Source organism: Pelophylax lessonae (assembly GCF_965119305.1).
Source record: "Pelophylax lessonae genome assembly, chromosome: 10".
Lineage (NCBI taxonomy): Eukaryota > Metazoa > Chordata > Amphibia > Anura > Ranidae > Pelophylax > Pelophylax lessonae.
Genome location: NC_138777.1, coordinates 209,207,451 through 209,232,450, shown reverse-complemented (window position 1 = coordinate 209,232,450; position 25,000 = coordinate 209,207,451). Strand labels below are relative to the sequence as shown.

General features: G+C 45.7%; 1 protein-coding gene across 1 annotated transcript in view; it reads right to left on the bottom strand.

The window, feature by feature from the left end:
* SLC7A5 (solute carrier family 7 member 5) overlaps window positions 1-25,000 on the bottom strand; it is a 60,914-nt gene that overhangs the window by 16,144 nt on the left and 19,770 nt on the right. Inside the window, exons 2-5 of the mRNA XM_082269668.1 lie at window positions 23,127-23,252; window positions 6,063-6,168; window positions 3,525-3,569; window positions 3,266-3,389 (exon numbers count right to left, since the gene is read on the bottom strand). Coding sequence (XP_082125794.1) covers window positions 3,266-3,389; window positions 3,525-3,569; window positions 6,063-6,168; window positions 23,127-23,252 — 401 coding nt within the window. The remainder of the gene's footprint in view (window positions 1-3,265; window positions 3,390-3,524; window positions 3,570-6,062; window positions 6,169-23,126; window positions 23,253-25,000) is intronic.

Sequence of the window (25,000 nt, the reverse complement as noted above, 5' to 3'; positions counted from 1 at the left end):
CTGGCTGCCTTTAGGCGATCCCTGAAAACTAATTTCTTTCGGGAAGCCTATCACGCCTCCAACTAATCTTTTATTACTTCCATCAGGTCATCCCCCACAGTTCTAACCTTTTGTACCACTTGCCTCACCCTCTTTAGGCCCCTTTCTCACAGGGCGGACCCGCTCGGTGGACTCCGCTAGCTCAGCAGGGTTCGCTCGGTTGATCCCCGCTGAGCAGGCAGATGACAGGTCTGTTTCTGCTCACTGTGCAGAGACGGCCCTGTCAGAGAGCCGCTCTCCTCTATGGGGAGATCGGATGAAGATGGACAGCATTAGGAGGATCTTGTTGGATCGGATGACAGACGGGTGTCAGCGAACATATCTCTGCCTCTCCATAGTAATAGTAATCGGCTCCCGCTGCTGTCAATCATAGTCAGTGATCCAATAAGGAGATGGAGGGGGAGCGGGGCCGAGAAACGGCTCGGTGTGTGAATGGATAGAGCCGCGGCACAGGAGATTGCCTGCTTGGGTGGCCCCAGAGCAAGCGGTTTGCTGCAGGGGCACCCAGCAGGAGGGAGGAGCCAGGAGCACCGGCGTGGGACGTGAGAAGGATGGAGGCTGCTCTGGTATGTATAACATATTTGAGGGAAAAAAAAAAAACCCCACCACACACACAAACAAGGCTTTAATATTGGTTTAAGGATGTTAACTTGATGAAAGGTGTAGACCCTGGACCAAAAAAAAAAAAAGGGTTGTATTTAAAAACACATCTACAATGCCATAGAGCAGGGATATGCAAACTGTGGCCCTCCAGCTGTTGCAAAACTACAAGTCGCATCATGCCTCTGCCTCTGGGTGTAATGCTTGTGGCTGTCAGAGTCTTGTTATGCCTCATGGGACTTGAAGTTCTTCAATAGCTGGAGGGCCATAGTTTGCATATCCCTACCATAGAGTATTGTATGTATAGTCAGCCTCCTCTCCACAACCCCTAAAGCTCATGGTAGAGGTTCAGAAGGCTAACTTACGTAATTTAGGTGAAGTATAATAGACGTAGTGAACACGAGGAGTCAGGCCAGTGTGGAATGTTACACCTGGCATCTAAATTTTCTCCCCTTTTACTTCTCTCAGTTGACTGGCTGGCTCCTTACAATTGAATGACAACAGGCTTAGCAGTGGCATGCAAAAACAAAAATAATTAGAGGAATGGAGGACATCAGCTATGAGGAAAGACTACAAGTACTGGACTTATCCTCTCTGGAGAAGAGACGATTGAGGGGGGATATGATATCAATGTACAAATACTGTACTGGCGACCCTAGCATAAGGAACAAACTTTTCAGAGAAAGGGAATACAATAAGACACGTGGCCACTCACTAAAACTAGAGGAAAAACGGTTTAACCTTAAACTACGTAAGGGGTTCTTTACTGTCAGAGCAGTAAGGATGTGGAATTCTCTTCCACAGGCAGTGGTGTCAGCGGGGAGCGTTGATAGTTTCAAAAGACTATTAGATGGGCACCTTAAAGACCACAACATACAGGGGTATACAATGTATGGTTAGCAGCAAACACACACACACATCATAGGTTGAACTGGATGGACTGAGGTCTTTTTTCAACCTCACAAACTATGTAACTATGTAACTATGACTGATCCAAGTAATTCCCAATCTCTTTATACCTGTCCACCCCATAGAAACCTATACACCGACAGATTCATTTACCAGCTGGACCTATTCTTCTGTAGTTCCCCTTTAATCTCTTGTGGGCAAAGCTGCTCAACCTTTTGTTCTTCTGTTGGTTATGTGACACTGTAAATCTTACTACCGTATTTTCCGGCGTATAAGACGACCCCCTAATTTTCAAGTTAAAACATAGGTTTTGGGCTATACTCGCCGTAAAAGACTACCTCCCTTCCGAAGCATGGCAACACCATTGAAAAACATCAGATTTCCTCATAGATCTCCAAGGTACCTCAAGTACTGCAATATATGTAATCTCTCATAATATCTCCAAGGTATCATCCCAAGTATAAGTATTATAGAGAGAGGCGGGCTGATGTTACTCCGCCAATCCGAGCAGGCGTTGCATTCAATAATAGAATACATTGCTCTCCGTGATTGGCTCAGCGCGGTATACTGTATGTAGCCGAAGCTACGGTACATACGGTATACCGGTACAGGATTCCCGCACAGCCAGCGTCTTGAGATTACATCTACCGGTAATACTTATACTTAGGGTACCTTGGAGATATTATACGTCGGTGTATAAGATGACTCCCCATTTTTGGAGGATTTTTTGGAGGTTCAAAAGTAGTCTTATATGCTAGAAAATACAGTATATTTATTCTTTAATTTCCCTGGATTGTAAATATGCTCTTTAATCACAAAGGATAAAAATTAATGACTTCATCACTCTACAATCCCAAAATCAAAATACTTCTCGCTCTCTGGCCATGCACCCAAGTTATGTATACCCGTCAAATGGTAATCCCCAGATCCCCCAACCATTAGAGATTGGTTTAAACGTATTCAACGAATTGCGGAAATGGACGACCTTGTTCATCAAGCAAATTACATACCCTCCAAATTTAGAGACATTTGGTCGGGTTGGCAGTATTTCCTTTCGACAACCGAATGTAGCTCATATCAGAAAATAGTCTGATCCGGTCCCGGGCAGGAAAGATTAGGAGGCAATACCCCTTCCTTTTTTCTCTCCCCCTAACACCCTTTAATTGCTTTCCTACTTCTGTACTACCACTCTTCACACACAAGCCTTTCCGCTTCCCTCCTCACGCCTCCATTATTGAGAAACACAGGAATGGATTAATTAATTTCCCTAAAACCCTAAACTCTCATTACTAAAGGAAGTAATAAACACACTACTTACTATCTCTTCTAGTCAACCATTGCCTCACCGTGGTTCTATCTTTGTTACAACAGATGGAACACGACATTATCTACCTGCTATCCTCAATACGACACTTGTACCATTGTGTGCGTCATCATCTACCGTAACAAGCTGTTAGATCTTATTCTCAGTTACTGAAGCGGCTGCGTCCGCTACCATGTTTGCTATTGTTATTAATATTAATATATTCTTGGATACCAAAGAAAATGCCGAACCCTAATGGTCTGAGATGTTATCACATACAGAAGGTGTATACGATACACTAATATGTACCTTTCACTGTAGACCGATGTACCTGTTGTAAGTCACTATTATGTATTGTACTTGCATTACAATAAAAAATTTGTTGGGAAAAAAAAAAAAAGATTAATGACTTACCACGGCCACGGCCTCAGAGGTCAGCATCTCCTCCGGTGTAAGTGTGGTGAAGTAGGCCAGGTTGGTGAGGACGTACACCAAGGTTACAATGGGCAGAGAGATAATGATGGCGCGAGGTAGGTTTCTGCAGACAAGGGAAATTATACAAAATGTTTTTTGTTACATAAATGTATCTCCTGGATCATGTAACATAGTAACATTGGTAGAGGTATGAGCCCTCCACAGCGGACAGGGTAGTGAAAGCTGCCAGTTCACTTACTTGTAAGGTTCTATCATTTCTTCAGTGACGAAGTTCAAGTAATTCCTGCAGCCAGAAACAGAGTGGAGGAAAACACAGAAAATCAGTGCCAAAACCAAAGCAACCAGTCAGAACTACATTTATTCAATAGAACAGAACCCAACCCATAGCAGCCAGCCAATCAGAACTACATTTATACAAAAGAACAGAACCCAACCCACAGCAGCCAATCAGAACTACATTTTTTCAATAGAACAGAACCCAACCCGCAGCAGCCAATCAGAACTACATTTATACAAAAGAACAGAACCCAACCCACAGCAGCCAATCAGAACTACATTTATACAAAAGAACAGAACCCAACCCACAGCAGCCAATCAGAACTACATTTATTCAATAGAACAGAACCCAACCCACAGCAGCCAGCCAATCAGAACTACATTTAGTCAAAAGAACAGAACCCAACACACAGCAGCCAATCAGAACTATAAATAGAACAGAACAGAACCCAACCCACAGCAGCCAATCAGAACTATATCTATTAAATACAACAGAACCCAACCCATAGCAGCCAATCAGAACTACATTTATACAAAAGAACAGAATCCAACCCACAGCAGCCAATCAGAACTACATTTATACAAAAGAACAGAACCCAACCCACAGCAGCCAGCCAATCAGAACATTTATTCAAAGGAACGGAACCCAAACCACAGCAGCCAATCAGAACTATAAATAGAACAGAACCCGACCCACAGATGCCAGTCAATCAGAACTACATTTATTCAAAAGAACAGAACCCAACCCGCAGCAGCCAATCAGAACTATATCTATTTAAATAGAACAGAACCCAACCCACAGCAGCCAGTCAATCAGAACTACATTTATACAAAAGAACAGAATCCAACCCACAGCAGCCAATCAGAACTACATTTATACAAAAGAACAGAACCCAACCCACAGCAGCCAGCCAATCAGAACATTTATTCAAAAGAACGGAACCCAACCCGCAGCAGCCACTCAGAACTATATCTATTTAAATAGAACAGAACCCAACCCACAGCAGCCAGTCAATCAGAACTACATTTATACAAAAGAACAGAATCCAACCCACAGCAGCCAATCAGAACTACATTTATTCAATAAAACAGAACCCAACCCACAGCAGCCAGCCAGCCAATCAGGACTACATCTATTCAATAGAACAGAACCCAACCCACAGCAGCCAGCCAATCAGAACTACATTTATACAAAAGAACAGAACCCAACCCACAGCAGCCAATCAGAACTACATTTATTTAATAAAACAGAACCCAACCCACAGCAGCCAATTAGAAAACTGCAACAATCAAATGTATGGATTCGTTGTTGCAGCACTTTGTTCCAGGTATAAGGTACACATCCATCTAATGCAAAGTGCTGTAAATGTAATTTAAAGTCCAGCATAGGCCAACCTTCAGGTAATGTACTCTTCCTTTCAGCACTTAAGGGGAAATTCAAACTCCCCTCTAAGGCACCGCTAGGTTTAAAAATGTGCCAAGGGCTCTATCTGGCCTTTTTTGTTTTAAAAACCAATTCTGAAAGAGGGAGGAGCCAGATGCAAATTAGTGGTTTTACTGGGCCCAACTGTACAATATTTTTTTAAAAAAATGTTCCATAAAAAAAGTGTTAAAAAAATAAGAGGCGAATCTACCTCCAATACCCACCTTTTCTTCAGGACTGTCCCCCACAGTAATCTCTTAACAAGGGTTGCACCGATAACTAAGCATTTGCACGAGTACTTGTACTCGTGCAAATGCTCTGATACCTAAAACCGATACCTTTACGGTGCGATTTTAGCCCACACAAAACGAATGAGCTCAAAATCACAGTGCAAAGAATCACATGTGATTTGAACAGGAATACAGTGCGATTCTTGTCTGAATTACATATGGCTTCCCCACTGCTCTTGTGTGAACCCAGGCTTGTGATAGGGACTTGAACCTAGAGATTTGAGCCTAGGGACTTGAGCCTAGGTTCACACAGGAGCGGCAAGAGAAACCGCATGTAATTCGGACAGGAAGCGCACCGCATTCCTATTCAAATCACAATTCTTTGCAACGCAAATTGAGCCCATTAATTTTGTATGGGCTCAAATCTCACTGCTAAGGTATCGGCAAGTACTTGACCACAAGTATCGATACTTGTACTTGTCGGTACAAACACAGGTATCGGTGCATCCCTACTTTTAACCACAAGATGTCCTCAGTCTTCAGGGTTTGATGCACAACATTCTTATCGAAAGACTGAGGACATACGGAGAACAAGGAGTCATTGACCCACCCCCCAAAGGAGTGTCGCCACAGCACCCTGCATTCAGTGTATAATGGTATATCGAGGAGGTGAATAGGACCCTATGACTAGTTTGAAGACCTCGAGAAGGTGGTTATACATTTTCCTGTTAAGATTGCCAATATTTTAGATTTTAAGGAAGCTAGGTAACAGTTTGCTTCCATTGTAGAAACTACCACGTGACACAGGGGCAATATAACAATACAGTGTCAGTAAGTGGGCACTCACCATCCGCCATATGCAAACAGCCCGCTGTATAATGCCAAGACCCATTTGCCGACATCATTACTGGTGTTATCGAAGGAGTGTTCAAGGCTCAGACTTGGGACATCTCCTGTGGAGTGAACAGGAATCAGATTACAATTGACGTTGTACAGACCAGTAGCTTACACACAGGCAACTCAATTACACCGTTTTCCTCATTGTGGGAGTGGCAGAGACACAAACTACAGGGGAGAAATCTCCCCATTGTGGGAGTGGCAGAGACACAAACTTCTGGGGGGGAAATCTCACCATTGTGGGAGGGGCAGAGAAACTACTGGAGGTAAATCTCACCATTGTGGGAGGGGCAGAGACACAAACTACTGGGGGGAATCTCAATATTGTGGGAGGGGCAGAGAAACTACTGGAGGGAAATCTCACTATTGTGGGAGGGGCAGAGAAACTACTGGAGGTAAATCTCACCATTGTGGGAGGGGCAGACACACAAACTACTGGGGGAAATCTCAATATTGTGGGAGGGGCAAAGAAACTACTGGAGGTAAATCTCACCATTGTGGGAGGGGCAGACACACAAACTACTGGGGGGAAATCTCAATATTGTGGGAGGGGCAGAGAAACTACTGGAGGTAAATCTCACCATTGTGGGAGGGGCAGAGACACAAACTACAGGAGAGAAATCTCACCATTGTGGGAGGGGAAGAAACACTACTGGAGGGAAATCTCACCATTGTGGGAGGGGCAGAGACACAAACTACAGGGGAGAAATCTCACTATTGTGGGAGGGGAAGAAACACTACTGGAGGGAAATCTTACCATTGTGGGAGGGGCAGAGACACAAACTACAGGGGAGAAATCTCACTATTGTGGGAGGGGCAGAGAAACTACTGGAGGGAAATCTCACCATTGTGGGAGGGGCAGAGACACAAACTACTGGGGGGAAATCTCAATATTGTGGGAGGGGCAGAGAAACTACTGGAGGTAAATCTCACCATTGTGGGAGGAGCAGAGACACAAACTACAGGGGAGAAATCTCACCAATGTGGGAGTGGCAGAGACACAATCTACTGGGGGGGGGGGGGAAATCTCACCATTGCAGGAGGGGCAGAGACACAAACTACTGAGGGGGGGTCAGAGACACAATCTACGGGGAGGAAATCTCAAAAATGTGGGAGCGGCAGAGACACAAACTACTGGGGGGGGGGCAGAAATCTCACTATTGTGGGAGGGGCAGTGAAAATCTACTGGGGGGGGAGAAATCTCACCATTGTGGGAGGGGCAAAGACACAATCTACTGGGGGAGGAATCTCACCAATGTGGGAGGGGCAAAGACACAATCTACGGAGGGGAATCTCACCATTGTGGGAGGGGAAAAGACACAAACACTAGCCACATTTTTAAGACACAATGGTTTGGGACAGAGGACCATAGAATTATAACTCTTCCTGTTCAGTCCAAAACTATACAAAATTAAACTTCTAAAGTGAGGTCTACTTTAAACTCCCTTGCTATGAATCTTTTTTTTTTTTTTTTTTTCCAAATTGCATATTGTTTTACCCAAAAATGTTTAGCACTCGTCTTAGAATGTTACAAAGATTACAAGACCTAGAAGTTATTGAAAACATACAGCATAGTAAGACATCCTTCCCACAACACAGAGTGTCCTTGGATGACTGGGGCAGAGCAGAGTGACTGGGCAATAAACCTCCATCACCTTCCAGACAAACGGTTTTCAGAGGTAATGAATAATGTCATACGATCAGCTCCACCCTCCACCAGCTGCCAACGATAGATTGGGGCTTGTAAACTCAAAGTATAAATCCCAATATGTAAAAAGTGCTAAAACATTCATGGATGTAAAAAAAAAAAAAAACGTTCAAATATCAAGTGAGAAGAAGATTTGAAAAAAAAAAAAAAATACAAAAAAATAATTACGTGTTTACTTTTGAGCAGCCTATTGCCATTTCAGGTTTCAGTTTGGAGAAGTTGAAAAGTTTCATTTTTAAAGTGGATCTTTGGTCAGAAAATTAAGTCCTGCTAGATCACTTCAGGCTGGCCCATTTTGCAGGTATAGCTATGTAAAACATTACAGTCTTAAAGCGGAATTAAACCCTCCTATCCTTTACAGCCAAGGAAGCTGCTTCTGTCTGATCTGCAATTGCCATGGTACTGGACTTGTGATCAGTTTAGACACCAGCCATTTGATGGTTTGACAGTTGTTGAGGATACAAACAAAGTGAAAGGTAACATTCCAGGAATCTAACCTTTTTTTGAAACCGTTAAATTAAATTAAAATAGTTCTGCTTTAGGATTTACTGCTGTTCTGGGGCTCTGGGCTTCAGCAAAACGGCAGCTTCCATCAAGAAGAAGCAGTAAGCAATGCTGGAGGAAATTTTGCTGCACACTCATTTTGGTCACGTGACTATTAATGTGGAATGTCTGTTCCTTTCTAAAGAACATGAAAGTTATGAGTAAAGTTCTGCTTTAAGGAGTTTGATTATTTATGGCCCAATCAAACCTCTGAATTTTAAAATCTTGTTCAATGCCTGTCTGACTTAGGAGTGCCATCCTGATCTTGTGATCCTTATGGAATTCAGGCATTTCTATAGTAAACCCATAGCTCTACTTGACTGGGCAGACATATATATATATATACACACACACATACTATATGTATGTATATATATATATATATATATTATTATTTCAGGTACTTATATAGCGCTGTCAATTTACGCAGCGCTTTACATATACATTACACATTCACATCAGTCACTGCCCTCAAGGAGCTTACAATCTAAGGTCCCTAACTCAAATTCATACATACATAGTATGGCCAATTTTATACAGGATCCAATTAACCTACCAGCATGTCTTTGGAGTGTGGGAGGAAACTGGAGTACCCGGAGGAAACCCACGCAGGCACAGGGAGAACATGCAAACTCCAGGCAGGTAGTGTCGTGGTATATATACACACACACACACACACACACATATATACACACACACACACACACACACACACACACACACACACACACACACACATATATATATATACATATATATATATATATATATATATATATATATATATACACACACACACACACACACACACACACACACACATACATACATACATATATATATATATATATATATATATATATATAGAATAATAAATATATATGATGGCGGGGTTTTCAAAGAAGTGTCACCAGATACCACAGCAAGGAAAATCAGGTATAAATCGGGAAGCAAAGCAGTCCCTTGCAAATGAGGAATGGCGCAAACTCTAGAAGGTGCTGACCTGCACTGTAGCTGCAATGGATAGATTTATGGAAGGATAGACAGACCAGTTGTCCATCACTGCACTAAAAAGTTAAAACAACTTGCTTTTACATTCCCCTCCAGAAGCTCCCAGACATTTTTCCATGAGCTCACATAAAAAGACCCGTTCCTCCATGAGTTAACAGGTGGGTATCTATAAGGGCTCATGCACACAGGACGTTTTTGCAGCTGCTTTTAGGGGCATTTGGCATTTTTTTTAAATTCCTCTGAACTCTCCATGTTAGCCTAGGTGTCCATGCACACACTTTCAGAGTAGTTTGGAGGCATAAAGGTTTAGGGGCAGTAAAAAAAAAATAAATAAATAAAAACACACAAAAGTTTGTACATCCTGGAGCAGAGGCTGTAAAAATGCAAAACACCAAAAAAAAAAAAAAAAAAAAATGCTTTTGGCGTTACGTTTTTACAATAAAAACCCTCCTGAAAATGTAAACTCATAAATGCTATTTAACAATGAAGTGTAAAATTGCAGAGATAATCATCCTGTGAAACTGCATGTGCACTAAAGAAAGGGAGAGGAAAATCGTAGCAAATAAGTATTTCCTATGGTCATCAGCTCCATCTAGTGCCCATATTGCTGGTTTTTCCTGATTCACTCTATTCTATGAAGAAGAACATTCAACCCGTAGAGAAAATATGTACGCTGGAAAACCTGTTCTGAACGCTGGAACTTGACAGCTAGTAAACGACGTAATAAAAAAAAAAAATGTAAATAAAAAAAAAAAAAAAAAACACACATGTTCATATTACCACTTTTACGAACTCTGCATTTTTTTTTTTTTTGCCATATAAAAATACACCCCTAAGGTTCAAAAGAAACATTTTATTTTTTGTGTGTAGTTACTAACATGTCCAACTGCGCCATTAGCAACACACAAACTGTTTCAAAGAAATCCAATTCCAGCATGTTGGTAAAATAAGGTCGGAAATAGAAAGTAACATTTAAGCAGCTGCTAAAGGAAGCATTGCTACATTTCCCTTATCCCAGTGTGGAAAATAAAGAGAAAAGCAATAGAAGAACCCCTAGGACAGGGGTGTCCAAACTATGGCCCTCCAACTGTTCAGGAACTACAATTCCCATGAGGCATTGTAAATCTCTGACAATCACAGACATAACTAGGCATGATAGGAATTGTAGTTCCTGAACAGCTGGAGGGCCATTGTTTGGACATAGCTGCCCTAGGAGGTTATCAGGAAATATATTTCTTATGGCTCGTTTCCACTGAGCTTTCTGGTACGGTTCGGTTCGGTACGGTACGCTATTTATGCCGTTTCCATTATGAATGGTACCCTAATTCCGAACCGTACCATACCACTTTTTTGGTACCCTTTCGTTGGGGTACCAAGCACATTAGTACCGTAACAACTGGGTGGAGCTACACTCTGCAGAACTTTGATTGGTTGACAGAGAATCGTCTATCACAGCTTTCCTGCTACACCACGCCTATCATGAAAGGGTACTATTGGCAGTGGAAACGCAATGTGTACCGTACCGAACCGTACCGTACTGAACCGTACCGTACCACTCAGTGGAAACGAGGCATAAGTTTCCAAAGCAGACCCAGAGAGACATGCAAGGAGCAGAGAGGAACAGACAAATTTGCCTCCAAGAGAGGGCGGCTGGAGGTTTAGGAATAGTTGCATTCCTCAACAGCGTGGAATAACTCCAGTATGCCTGAAGCCGGTAAGGAGCTGAAGCATCTGATGGACGCCTCTCAGGCCATGTGAGGCTTCTCAGCCTAATCTACAGCATGGCTGTCACATGATGGGCAACCCAGTCATGCTCACCCCTAGAGAATGCCTCCTTCCAGTAGCGGTTAACCCCTTTCATACTCTTACATTCCTGGAATTCCTGAAAATGTGAACATTTTATAACATGTATAAAACATGCTCAGATTCAGTATGAGGGTCTCTATTGCTGAGGAAACTCAGTAGGACCGTCTGGTGTTGTAAAACTCAACGTACATCACTAAAAGTTTTTAGCCTTAAACCTTAACCCAACACTCACCCCAACATTCACCTGAGCCCTATCATAACCCAACTCCTAAAAATAACCCTTCATTTTCAAATGCAATTCAAAAGAACATTTGGTCTGGCCATGGGTGTCCGTATGGGGGGGCAAGGGGGGTCAAGTGCCCCCCCCCCCCCTGGAAATGTCCTGTCCTGCTCTAAGAGGGGAATCTATGGGGACCCTGTTCTAAAGGGGGATCTATGGCAGACCCTGTCCTGGCCTGCTCTAAAGGGGGATCTATGGCGGACCCTGTCCTGGCCTGCTCTAAAAGGGGATCTATGGGTACCCTGCTCTAAAGGGGATCTATTGGGGACCCTGGCCTGCTCTAGAGGGGGATCTATGGGGGTGAAAAGGGGAAGAGCATGGGTGACCTTAAAATGATGCCCCCCCCCCCTTAAAAAAGGTCTGCGGACGCCCATGGGTCTGGCAACACATTCCGAAATTTTCATCGAAAATAAATTGGGAAACCAGTGGAAGAGGGAGCAGATTGCTGCAGACAAAGCATGTTTGCAGCAAGAGTTAAATGCAGGCTTCCCAAAAAAAAAAACACACCACAGCACAAAACCATAAATCTGCCAAGTGAATGAGCAGCACATGGCTTCTATCACTAGAATGTCGAGGTCTTCAAACTATGGCCTGCTACAGGATTTTATTAGGCCAACTGCTGGATCAGTGGCCTCTCACCCCCAACGTTCCCAACAACCCTATTTCTCCACGCGGCTGTCACTGTCATTGGGTGCTAGGATTGCCGACATACAAACAACCAATCACGTGATTCCCCAACTTTGACAGGAGGATAGCACATCATCCAGACCTGATGGGGACCATAATGGAAGGAGGCTTTGATGGGGACCCTGATGCAAGCAGGGATTCTGATGGGGATCTTGATGTAAAGAAGGAACCCTGACATTTCTTGGCTTTGGTTCACTAAGGCTCGGTTCACACTATTGCGATGCGGGAAGGCTGCGAATTCGCAGCCTGTTCCCGCATCGCACACGCACCCCCGGCAGTTCACACTGCCATATGCGATCCGCTGGGGGTGTCAATGTAATCTTAACGACACCCCCAGTTTGATCGCATATCGCAGTGCGATCGTGCAGTTCGCACAGGATCGGATCGCACAAGTGTGAACCGCTGTGCGATCCGATCCTGATGCGGCAGCAAAAATGCCTCCTGTGCGTCTTTGCTGCGGTGCGAATTTAGCCATACAAACTGTATGGCTATACTCGCACCGCACAGCTGATCGCATGTCATGTCGGAGCAGTGCGCTCCGACATGACATGCGAACCCGGCACACGCAGAAGTGTGAACCGGGTCTAAGGGTCTTTCTTTGTTCTTGGGTTTTGAGATCCCCAACACCTATAGGAGCACACTGAACAAAAGCATAGAGAACGTGAGGAAAAAAAAAGAAGAAGTTTTCCTACTTTGCTCAACAGGCCACTGGCACAAGAATAACACTCATATTAGGGATGGGGTCCACCTCTTGTAGCTTCTTAGACCATATTCCTGGGAGAGCCATTACCATTGGCTTTCTTTGGATGTCCGTTCCTTATACATATTCACCCCATGCAATTTTCCTGGCAGTTGTTGCTGAAATTTTAGTTGGTCTACCTGACCGTGGTTTGGTTTCAACAGAACCCCTCATTTTCCACTTCTTGATTAGAGTTTGAACACTGCTGATTGGCTTTCTCAATTCCTTGGATATCTTTTTATATCCCTTTCCTGTTTTATACAGTTCAACTACCTTTTCCCCCAGATCATTTCACAATCCTTTTGCTTTCCCCATGACTCAGAATCCAGAAACGTCAGTGCAGCACTGGATGAAAGATGCAAGGGTCTGTCAGGAGTCCAGAAACTCATTGACCTTTTATACACACACACTAATTACAAGCAAACAGATCACAGGTGAGGATGGTTACCTTTAATTGCCATTCAAACCCCTTTGTGTCAATGTTATAAGGCCAAAATCACCAGGGTATGTAAACTTTTGATCAGGGTCATTTGGGTAGTTTCTGTTGTCCTTATGATTTAAAAAGAGTAAACACAGCTGATTGATAATAAATGCCTTCAGCCAAACACTAACCATGAGTGAAAGGAAAGTTTTTGTGTTATCATTCATATTCTCCGAAAAATGGCCAAGAAATCATAAATTCTGCCAGGGTATGTAAACTTATGAGCACAACTGTATGTAGCCCTGTTGTGGGGTTTATTAAAATACACCGTCTTACTGCACTGAGAGGCGCTTTTCTGCTTTTGTTTTTGTCTGTCTATACCCAGAGTCTGCTAAACTCCACCAAAAAGTCTGCCCCTAGTGCCTTGGACATTTTTTGGACTTACATCTTAGAACAAAATTTCTTGCATATTCGGTATTATGACCGCCTATAACCTCCTTCACTTGTGTGAATGAAGCCTGAATGTTCCACTCAATGCTCATAATCAGCCGTCTGTCATCAGAGGCAGTAAACAGACTCCTCAGAAATCACAGCGCCATGTGAATGTGCTTTTGTCTTACACTGTTCTGCTGACTCGGCACTTTGCTTATCAGACAACACATAGGATTGAATGTAGGAAGAAGTCTAATCTGAGCGATCTCCCTGACTCGGAGGACAGGACCGAAAACTGGAGGATGTCAACTGTACAGAACTGACACACAAATGTAATCAAAAAATAAAAAATAAAAAAAAAGTGAGTACTGCAACTAAAATACTGAAATATGGTGCGCACAGGAGACAGGTCAACATCTGGGCCTCTGAGATCTGTCTATACCAGTGATGGTCAACTCTTCTAAAAACGGGGCCTCCCTGACATCTATATATAGTGAATGTACTGCTACAGAAAGCGTACAGAGGGCAGACATGCGACGAGAGAGGGCAAGAGCGCAGACATGCGACAAGGGGGGGCCAGAGAGTGCAGACATGCCACAAGGGGGGGGGGGCAGAGAGTGCAGACATACTGCACTGATATTCTCCTGTGCATTGGTGTGGTAGTCCAAGCCAGATGAGAGCTCTGCGGTCTCAGGTCAATATTAAGACACAGCTTTGCTGCCCTCTAGGACTTGGGTTGTCCTCAGAACACTAATATGGATAATGCACTGGGCCAGTGTGCCCTCTGTTTTTTATCTATTTTCCACTGCAGACACGCGATACGAGGGGGGGCCCAGAGACTGCAGACACGCTGCTACACAAGGGGGGCCCAGAGACTGCAGACACGCTGCTACACAAGGGGGGGCCCAGAGACTGCAGACACGCTGCTACACAAGGGGGGGCCCAGAGACTGCAGACACGCTGCTACACAAGGGGGGGCCCAGAGACTGCAGACACGCTGCTACACAAGGGGGGGCCAGAGACTGCAGACACGCCTCTACACGAGGGGGGGGGGGGCCAGAGACTGCAGACAGGCTGCTACACAAGGGAGGGCCCAGAGACTGCAGACATGCTACACGAGGGAGGGCCCAGAGACTGCAGACACGCTGCTACACGAGGGGGGGGGGTCAGAGACTGCAGACACGCTACACGAGGGGGAGGGGGCCAGAGACTGCAGACACGCTGCTACACGAGGGGGGGCCCAGAGACTGCAGACACGCTGCTACACGAGGGGGGGCCCAGAGACTGCAGACACGCTGCAACACAAGGGGGGGGCCTAGAGACTGCAGACACGCTACACGAGGGAGGGCCCAGAGAATGTAGACACGCTACACGAGGGAGGGCCCAGAGACTGCAGACACGCTACACGAGGGAGGGCCCAGAGACTGCAGACACGCTACATGAGGGAGGGCCCAGAGACTGCAGACACGCTGATACACGAGGGGGGGGGGGCAGAGACTGCAGACACGCTACACGAGGGGGGGGGCCAGAGACTGCAGACACGCTGCTACACGAGGGGGGGCCCAGAGACTGCAGACACGCTGTTACACGAGGGGGGGCCCAGAGACTGCAGACACGCTGCAACACAAGGGGGGGCCCAGAGACTGCAGACACGCTGCAACACAAGGGGGGGCCCAGAGACTGCAGACATGCTGCAACACAAGGGGGGGCCCAGAGACTGCAGACACGCTGCAACACAAGGGGGGGCCCAGAGACTGCAGACACGCTACACGAGGGAGGGCCCAGAGACTGCAGACACGCTACACGAGGGAGGGCCCAGAGACTGCAGACACGCTGCTACACGAGGGGGGGGGCAGAGACTGCAGACACACTACACGAGGGGGGGGCCAGAGACTGCAGACACGCTACACGAGGGGGGGGCCAGAGACTGCAGACACGCTGCTACACGAGGGGGGGCCCAGAGACTGCAGACACGCTGCTACACGAGGGGGGGCCCAGAGACTGCAGACACGCTGCTACACAAGGGGGGGGGGGCAGAGACTGCAGACACACTACACGAGGGGGGGGGCCAGAGACTGCAGACACGCTACACGAGGGGGGGCCCAGAGACTGCAGACACGCTACACGAGGGGGGGCCCAGAGACTGCAGACACGCTGCTACATGAGGGGGGGCCCAGAGACTGCAGACACGCTACACAAGGGAGGGCCCAGAGACTGCAGACACGCTGCTACATGAGGGGGGGCCCAGAGACTGCAGACACGCTGCTACTCGAGGGGGGGCCCAGAGACTGCAGACACGCTGCTACATGAGGGGGGGCCCAGAGACTGCAGACATGCTGCTACACGAGGGGGGGGGGGCCCAGAGACTGCAGACACGCTGCTACATGAGGGAGGGCCCAGAGACTGCAGACACGCTACACAAGGGGGGGCCCAGAGACTGCAGACACGCTGCTACATGAGGGGGGGCCCAGAGACTGCAGACACGCTGCTACATGAGGGAGGGCCCAGAGACTGCAGACACACTGCTACATGAGGGGGGGCCCAGAGACTGCAGACACGCTGCTACACGAGGGGGGGCCCAGAGACTGCAGACACGCTACACGAGGGGGGGGCCAGAGACTGCAGACACGCTGCTACATGAGGGAGGGCCCAGAGACTGCAGACACGCTACACGAGGAGAGGCCCAGAGACTGCAGGCTGTAGATTAGGGGTCATCTGTAATTATCAGAAGTTGCTCCCACAACTGACTCTTCCAGACGTCTTATCTGCTGCAAAAATGCACAGATGGTTCCTTCCCAAATGTAACTGGCTGAGGTCAGCCACTCAGCTGTGCGATCATCATTATCGAATAATGTTCAAACCACACTGCAGCCAAGATTCATCATCAACCAGAGAGCGACCTCCACTATATTCATCAACATTTTATATGAATGTTTCCTGCTAAAGTAAAAATGTAATTTACTTATAGGTTACCTATCCTAATTCTCCCTCAACATAGTAATGAAATTCCTACAGTAAACAAAAGCTTTACATTACATTCCTTATTTTAGACCTAGTGATTTCATCACTGGATCTCTGTGCTACTCTATGCAATGCAGGTAGATCATGGCTGTACATAACTTCCCGAACACACCACACACCACACACCACAGTGCCCTGCATCTTGTACTCCTCAGTCTTGATGCAAGCAGCAGGAGAAGTTACAGGAATTATCAAAATACCTAGATGGGTGGGTGCCCGTTGGGAGGGGTGAGCATTGCAATCCAAGGCAAGCTTTATTTGCATGGCAACACCTACATGTGATGCAAAGTTCCCATGACAAACAATTGAACCCCAACGAATGAAAGGGGGTGGGCCAGGGACAGTTAAGCTGGATACACACTATCCAACTTTTGTGGTTAGATTTCCTTCAGAATCAGATTTACCTTTTCTATGTAGTGCAAGGGCCTGCCAGATTGCATACAAATTGAAAGTGTTTAGGTTTGACCTTATATTATATGGTTTTGGTAGGTCTGAAGGAAAAAATCTTCAGAAAATTGTATAGCGTGTATGGCCCATTAGGTAGGGGAAGAAAGGACTAGATGATGCTGGCACTATCTGGCTTGCTGCAGCTTCTAATGCACACTGAGAAGCTCACAGTGTGCGGTGAAATCTGAGTCAGCCGATTCAGTCCAGGAGAGGAGCCGCTACAACTGTGCAAGACTGAAGGTCAGATCTCATAGATAGATAGATAGATAGATAGATAGATAGATAGATAGATAGATAGATAGATAGATAGATAGATAGATAGATAGATAGATAGATAGATAGATAGATAGATAGATAGATAGATAGATAGATAGATAGATAGATAGATAGATAGATAGATAGATAGATAGATAGATAGATAGATAGATAGATAGATAGATAGATAGATAGATAGAATATACACACACACATATATTACAAAGTCTGTATTTAGTCTTCTACAAATCTCTATAGCTGGTGTGACCTTTAATTGATTTCACAGCTCTCTCTATGCTGCAGAATGTAAAAGTCTCAGCTTTCAGATTCTGGTAGTTTTGCAATGCAAATATCACAGCAGTAACTCGCGCTCTTCCTTCTCGATGACCTACATCTGTCTGGAGATCCGAGTTCTGAGCGCACCTGAAACCTTCAAACCTGGGCGTCCACCCAGTCTCACATGTGGATTCTCATTTAACTCAGCTATGCAGGTCACTTTCACCATTCCCAATTGTACCATGTGGTAGCTCTTGGCCATTTGTTCATTATTTTAATATTTTCTCACTAATTTTTTTACACTTTTTTATTTATTTTTAATTTATTGTGCACATCACCACCCATATACACCCTTTTTCTCTAGCCAACATCATGGCAGGTCATGTTGGATGGTTCTGTGTGCTTGTTCCCCCCCATCGGTCTGGTTTTGTGCTGCTGGCCCATTTTGGATCCTTTATCCACAGCTCCTGGGTCAAACGTCTCCGGTGCGGCTTTGGCATGCAGCATTCTTCAGTTTGCGACTGCAAGTCTAATTTCCACATTTCAAACTACCTATCACATTTACATGTCCATTACTATATTATTTTTTAACCATTTTACTTTATAGATTATGTCTATGCATCAACCCCTGAAGAGGGAGACTGAACTCACCAAACGCGTCGGGTCACCATAGATGCCATGACACATTTACCATGGACTTTTTGATTACTGTATGTAATGGATTTGTATAGTTTTGGGCCAACTGTTTGACATCATGACACCTTTTCCCAGTTCTATTGCTGACATAAACCCAATAAACTGTACTATGTTTTTATTACTGGTTGTGTGGCATTTCCATTTAAAGTCCCAATGGGCAAAACTCTGCTTTTGTTCATCTGTATTGAGATCTGGGTTCTGAGGAGTGGTATGAGCACACCTGCAACCCTCAAACCTGAGCTCAACGCCCAACCATCTGTCCTTCCCACTAGACAAGGCAGGCTGCAGGGGAGCAAACGGTTGAGCCTCACCACCATATTGGGGGCATCCAAAACCTTCTGGTTGACCTCCTCCGGCCTCCCCTTCACTCTTGCAGTTGTAGCGGCTCCTCTCCTGGACTGAAATGCCTTACTCTGACTTCACTGCACACTGTGAGCTTTTCAAAATGTGCATTAGAAGCTGCAGCAAGTCCGATAGAGCCAGACTCATTTCCTGGCTGGAGGATGTCCATCATCATCTAAGCTCTTTCCTCCTCACCCTGACCCGCCAGCCCCTTTCAGTCACTGAATTTCAGATCTTGCAGTCATGAAGGCTCAGCATTACATGTGGGCCTTACCTCTGCAAATACAGCCCGCCTAGGAACACCCACCTCCAGACTGACCCACCCATAAGGTAATTTTGATATTTGCATACCTCCTCCTGTTGCCTGCATCAGGATTGAGGGCTCCTGAGATGTTTTCAGGAAGTCATGTACAGCAGTGGTCCTCAACTTCGGTCCTCAGGGCCCACTAACAGGCCAGATTTTAAGTATTACCTTGGAGAGATGCAGACTAGAATACTGCAATCACTGAGCAGCAAATTATATCACCTGTGAGGTATTTCAGTTATCTTGCGAACCTGGCCTGTTAGTGGGCCCTGAGGGCCAGGGTTGGGGATCACTGATGTACAGCACCCTGCCAGCCCCTCCCACCAGTCATAATTTTCCTGCATGGCATAGACAAGCACAGAGACCCAGTGAGGACATCACTGGGACCTAAATAAAGGAATTTACTTTTCTGTTAAAAAAAATAAAAAAAATAAAAGGAATTTAATCAAAGCGAAAAGGATTTTATTTTAAAATCAGAACACCCTGGTTGCATCTCATTGGGCTCAGATCCACCACAGTTCAGGAGATGAAAACTGGCATCCAGATGGGTTTAAAGGTGGAACAGCCATCAGGCGCTGCAGGTGGGTGAAGGAAAAAGGAGACTGGCAGTGATGATCACCTGTATGCAGCTCTGACAGTGTCATATTTTATGCGCAGATGTAGGCTTGCAGAGAGGTCTGACCCGAAGCTGCTCTAACGGAAGTTTTCACTCTTCTGACTGCGGTTCCTCTTGTAATGCTAATCAGCAATTTGCTATAATTTGTACTTCGGTTGGAGAGAACCGCGAGTCTCCAGGAATTAGATAAACATTCGCTGGGAGTCTGAGCAGACTAGCGGCGGGTAAAGCACCGGCGCAGACAGAAAACAGGTTGCTTTAGGTACAAAGCCAGCCCAAGAGCTCGGGATTTGTCCATAATCCTCTTAGGGGGAGATTTTCTGATGAGGCAAGCAGTGAATTTATCATGTTAATTCCAGTCGAGGTGTTCAACTCTTGTGACGGCTGCTGGCAGAGCAAGCGGCAGCAGCGAGAGGTCGGGGGGGGGGTTGGGGGGACTGAGCTGTCGGAGTGCGCACACACGCGCGTTGCAGCACCCCAGGAATAATTGCATAATTCTTCCAAAACTAATAACTGCTTTAAAATCACATAATACCTCTTGCCCTTAAAGGAAACGTTAATCTCAGAGTGCGGGAGATGTTCCTCGGGAACTCGTCACAAGTGGGATGGTGCAACAATATTCCATCCTAAATATAAAGATAACTGTGCAGGCTCACTTAAAGTGATTTATCTTCCTTCCCTTTTTCGACCTTAAGCTATTTCTCAGCTCCTGAGTGTGCATAACCGTTTCAAATATCAGATTACATTCCTCTTAAAGGAACGCACATGCTAAAAGGAACTGGTAAAAGCCCCTCAGCAGCTGATACTTTCCTCCTTTGCACTCCACCTCCCCCCATTGGCTCACTGGGGCAAAGTAACAAAAGCTTTGACGAAGTGAAAAGTTGGGTGCACGGTACCCTGGTGAACGAACGGCAATATCAACCGATATAAATTTTTTTTTTACGTACCAAGTTAGATTTCCCCATCTACGCAGCCGCCTACGCACTTCCTGGAACTGTAATCTAACATGACGTGTTAACGTACCCAATGTGGGGCTCTGGGACAGAGATGGGCTCCTACTCCCCCCCCCCCTTTTTTTTTTGGCTCTCTTGTTTCCCTTTTCCATTGTCTCACCTTTTCATCTTTCCTTTCTGAACCTCTCCGCTTTAGTATTGCCTTTTTGCCCATAAGAGCGGTACCTCTTTTTGTTCCCATGGACGACTATACCGTTCTTTCTAGTTCTAGGGCCCCGAATCGATGAGCCTTTTTCAGAAACAAAGCGCATAGCAATTCCAGGCAGGGCTCTGATAATTGATCATCTAACAATACTATGTTGCTTGGACCAATGGTCCCTCATTCCTTTATCATTGTTTAATGTTCAATAGCTGCAGAGAAACTCCTTTTGACTTTGATCACATTTTCCCATAGTATTTTTGTTTTGTAACAGTCTACTTTCCTTATCATTTCTAATACAAAATTAAAGTGAAAGAAGAAAAAAAAAAGCCAAAGCCTTTATATTTATACTTCCAGACATGGTGGACCATGTGACAGTGGGTTGCCAACCACATGGCCTGTACACTGTCACAAAGGGTGGGGTGGGGGTTAGACAGGCTGAATTGCTGTAGCGGGGCTTGGTAAGAATAAAAGCCAAGGGGGCAGGCGGGCTGTGGATGCGGTCATTTGGCCCTAATTGGTCAAACTGTCAGCCGGGCCCAGGGGCATGCAGAAGCAGCTGCCCTGGGCACTTCAGCAAAATGGAAGGGATGGTGGTGGGGGGGGGGGGGGGCAGAGAGGGCAGGATCTACAACCTCTGCTGCCAGTTCACAGCTTATGGGGTAAAAGCCTATTTTGTTTTTTTGCCTTGGGCGCTATAGGACCTTGTCCTGGCACTGAATGTCAACGTCTCTAAGTTGGTTCAACCTATATGGCTAAATTATAGGTTCCTTTTAAATACAGGGCTTTGCTATGCGATACTGGTATGCCAACTATCTGCAATCACAATGGGTGAACCCACCAGTCATTAAGTCAGTCATTAAGGGCCCCTTCACACCAAAAGGCAACCAAGTGTGAAGTGTGTCTGCATAAGGCGGCGCATTTCTGCACTGTGTGAAAGAACATCCGCTTTGGCTATGCCTCTGGGGTGAACAAGCCCTGAAAGAAGAAAAACTCACTTCCAACTTTTTTTTTCAGTGTTTAGTCCACCAGGGGACAAAGTACATTGTAGTACTCCTACATGCTTTTTAGGCCTAGCTAGGAGGCCAGATAGGAGCACCCTCTCCCTCTTCCGGCAGCCGTCAACAATGTAGCTAGCAAGGAGACAGCTGCAGCAAGAGAAATGCAGAGGGACAGGAGGCTGACACACAGGGCCATCTTACCGAATGGGCATGCTGGGCAGTTGCCGGGGGCCCCACATGCCCAGCGACCCAGCCAAGCCTTAGGCCCCTTTCACACGGGCGTTCCGTATGTCCGTATATCACCCTATCCGTTTGCGGATGATATACGGACATAATCCATGTCAATGGGATTGCGGATGTCAGTGGATGACCATCCGCTGACATCCGAATTGCGTCCTTTTAGTTCTGTTCCGTTTTTTGGAACGGAACAGAACCCTATTTTTCTTCCATATGGAAAGGACGTAAAATCGGATGTCAGCGGTGTCATCCGCAATCCCATAGACATACATTATGTCCGTATATCATCCGCAAACGGATGGGATTATATGCGGACATACGGACCAGATGACACAAGTGTCATCCGTGTCTGTAAAACAAAACAAAAAAAGTGCCGCAGCGGACGAAATAAACTGAGCGGCCGTGTGAAAGAAGCCTTAGTCTTGATTCCTATGTGCATCCAGCCGCCGAACCTAGCAGGTGGCAAGTGCCTGTTGGCCCTGCGCTGCTGTCAGGCCACTTGGGCCGTGGAGGGGGAGCCCACAACTGCAGGAATGCCTGTCCGCCTCCATGGGAACAGGTACACACAGGACAGTCCAATATGACTCCCGTCTGTGTATGTGTTCACCGGACCCAACTTGGAAGCGGTCATTAGCCTGGCACTGCTGTATCAATAAATATCGCCTTATCGATAATTTGTATTTTTATGGGTGATTTTGTAGGCAGGGCCCCAGTGCACTGCATTGCCCGGGGCCCTTTAATACTCCTAAGATGGCACGGCTGGCATCCCCTCTCCCTCTGCATTCCTTTTGCCACCACTTGACTCAGGCAAGTGTTTGTAGCCAAGACAAGCACTGGTTAACTTGCAACCGTCTCCTTGCCAGCTATGTTGTCGGACAGCCATGCGGGGCAGAAGGTACCTGTGTGACCCTGCAGCTTACAAAGTACATGGGCAAAAAAAAGGGTAGATAAATAGATGAAATTTTGCGCCACAGCAGCAAATGAGAGTCATGTGACTACGTGATTTGGCAGCAGCTGTACAACAGGAGGAAGAAGCTCACCTCTGCCCAACTGTATGAAGCCCAGAAGGATGATGAGACACAGAGCCAACAGCTTCGCCGCAGCAAATGCGTCCTGGACACGCGTCGCCGCTTTAACACTATAGCAGTTGATGGCGGTCAGCAGCACTGAAAGATAAAAAAGACCAAAATGTGATTAGTAATGGCGCTCACTGACAACCTGATTTATATAAACATTACATAACAGGCGCAGTCTGTCCGCTCTCATTCCTGGAATGATACAATGACACAAATATTATGTAACAGATGAATTTCATTTTTACATTTGTGACTCATATCGGTCTGGAAACTGCTACAATTCACTGCAATGACTGGAGTGAGATCACTGTCAGGTCCAATCAGCTAACAGGCTCATTACTTTAAAAAACAAAATTGATACATTGTACAGTAACATTTCCATCTCACACTGAAATTCTATCAAATATACAAGAACCAAAACAACTTTTTTTAATTTTAGATTTACCGTTTGTGGTTCATTCCGTTTCTGCACTGAAACTACAAAAATGACGACAGAACTACAGCTGGATCTTCATCACTATGAACTGATGGACAAGTGTTGCAAAATATTGTACCGTGTAACCTTAGTTTCAGGCTGAACTCCGGGCACAAAAACTTTATATACAGTATATTCCACAAAAGCCACAAAATATAAATCCACTTTGGGTTTTTATAGGCATTTGTTGAACATAGATATTACCTTGTAAAAATATCCATGACATCTCTGTGCTGTGCAAAGCTTGTGCAGAGAGCAGAGCTGTGGGAGGGGCCCAGAAGACCCCACCCACTACAGGCTGCCTGCAGAAAAATACAGGAGTGGGCGGAGACAGGACCATTCTCCCTGCACAAGGACAGAGAGCAGCAGTGAGCGGTCTTTATTACAGGAAATCTCACAATGGATTACTGCACAGATCAGGAAGAGATACACAAAGCACACCAAGATTCAAGAATATACGGTACTCTTGTAATTAGACAATAATGGCTTATATACGAATTCTTTGAAGCAGTATTAATGTCTAACATTAAAAAACTGCTGACCGGTGGTGTTTTTGTAACAGAAGAGTCCCACGTGGTCTCTTGTTATAAATGCTTCTCCCAGCAGCAATGCAATCTGAGCCATGCATGCGCAATTCAGACCAGATTTAAGTCACCCACTTTGTGCCATTATAGTGACTACCACATGCATGCGCAGGAGTGACATCGCGGTCCGGCTATTCAAGAGGCCAGAGGGAGCAAACTCCGAAGGAAGACTGAGCAAAGATGGACGCACCCGGGACCAGGACCAGCTGGAGCGTGGACAGCACAGTGCTGAAGGACTTAGGCCTTTTTCACACGGGCGTTCCGTATGTCCGTATATCACCCCATCCGTTTGCGGGTGATGTACGGACATAATGCATGGCAATGGGATTGCGGATGTCAGCGGATGACCATCGGCTCAGTTCTGTTCCGTTTTTTTGGAACGGGACAGAACTCTATTTTTCTTCCGTTTAAAAAACGGAAAGAACGCAAAATCGGATGTCAGTGGTGTCACCTGCTGACATCCGCAATCCCCTAGACATACATTATGTCTGTATATCATCCGCAAACAGATGGGATGATATGCGGACATACGGACCGGATGACACAAGTGTCATCCGTGTCCGTAATAAAAAAAAGTGCCAGAGCGGATCGAAATACGGTCCGCTCCGTGTGAAAGAGGCCATAATGTATGTCTAGGGGATTGCGGATGTCAGCGGATGACACCGCTGACATCAGATTTTGCGCCCTTTCCGTTTTTTAAATGGAAGAAAAATAGGGTTCTGTTCCATTCCAATAAAACGGAACAGAACTGAGCGGATGGTCATCCGCTGACATCCACA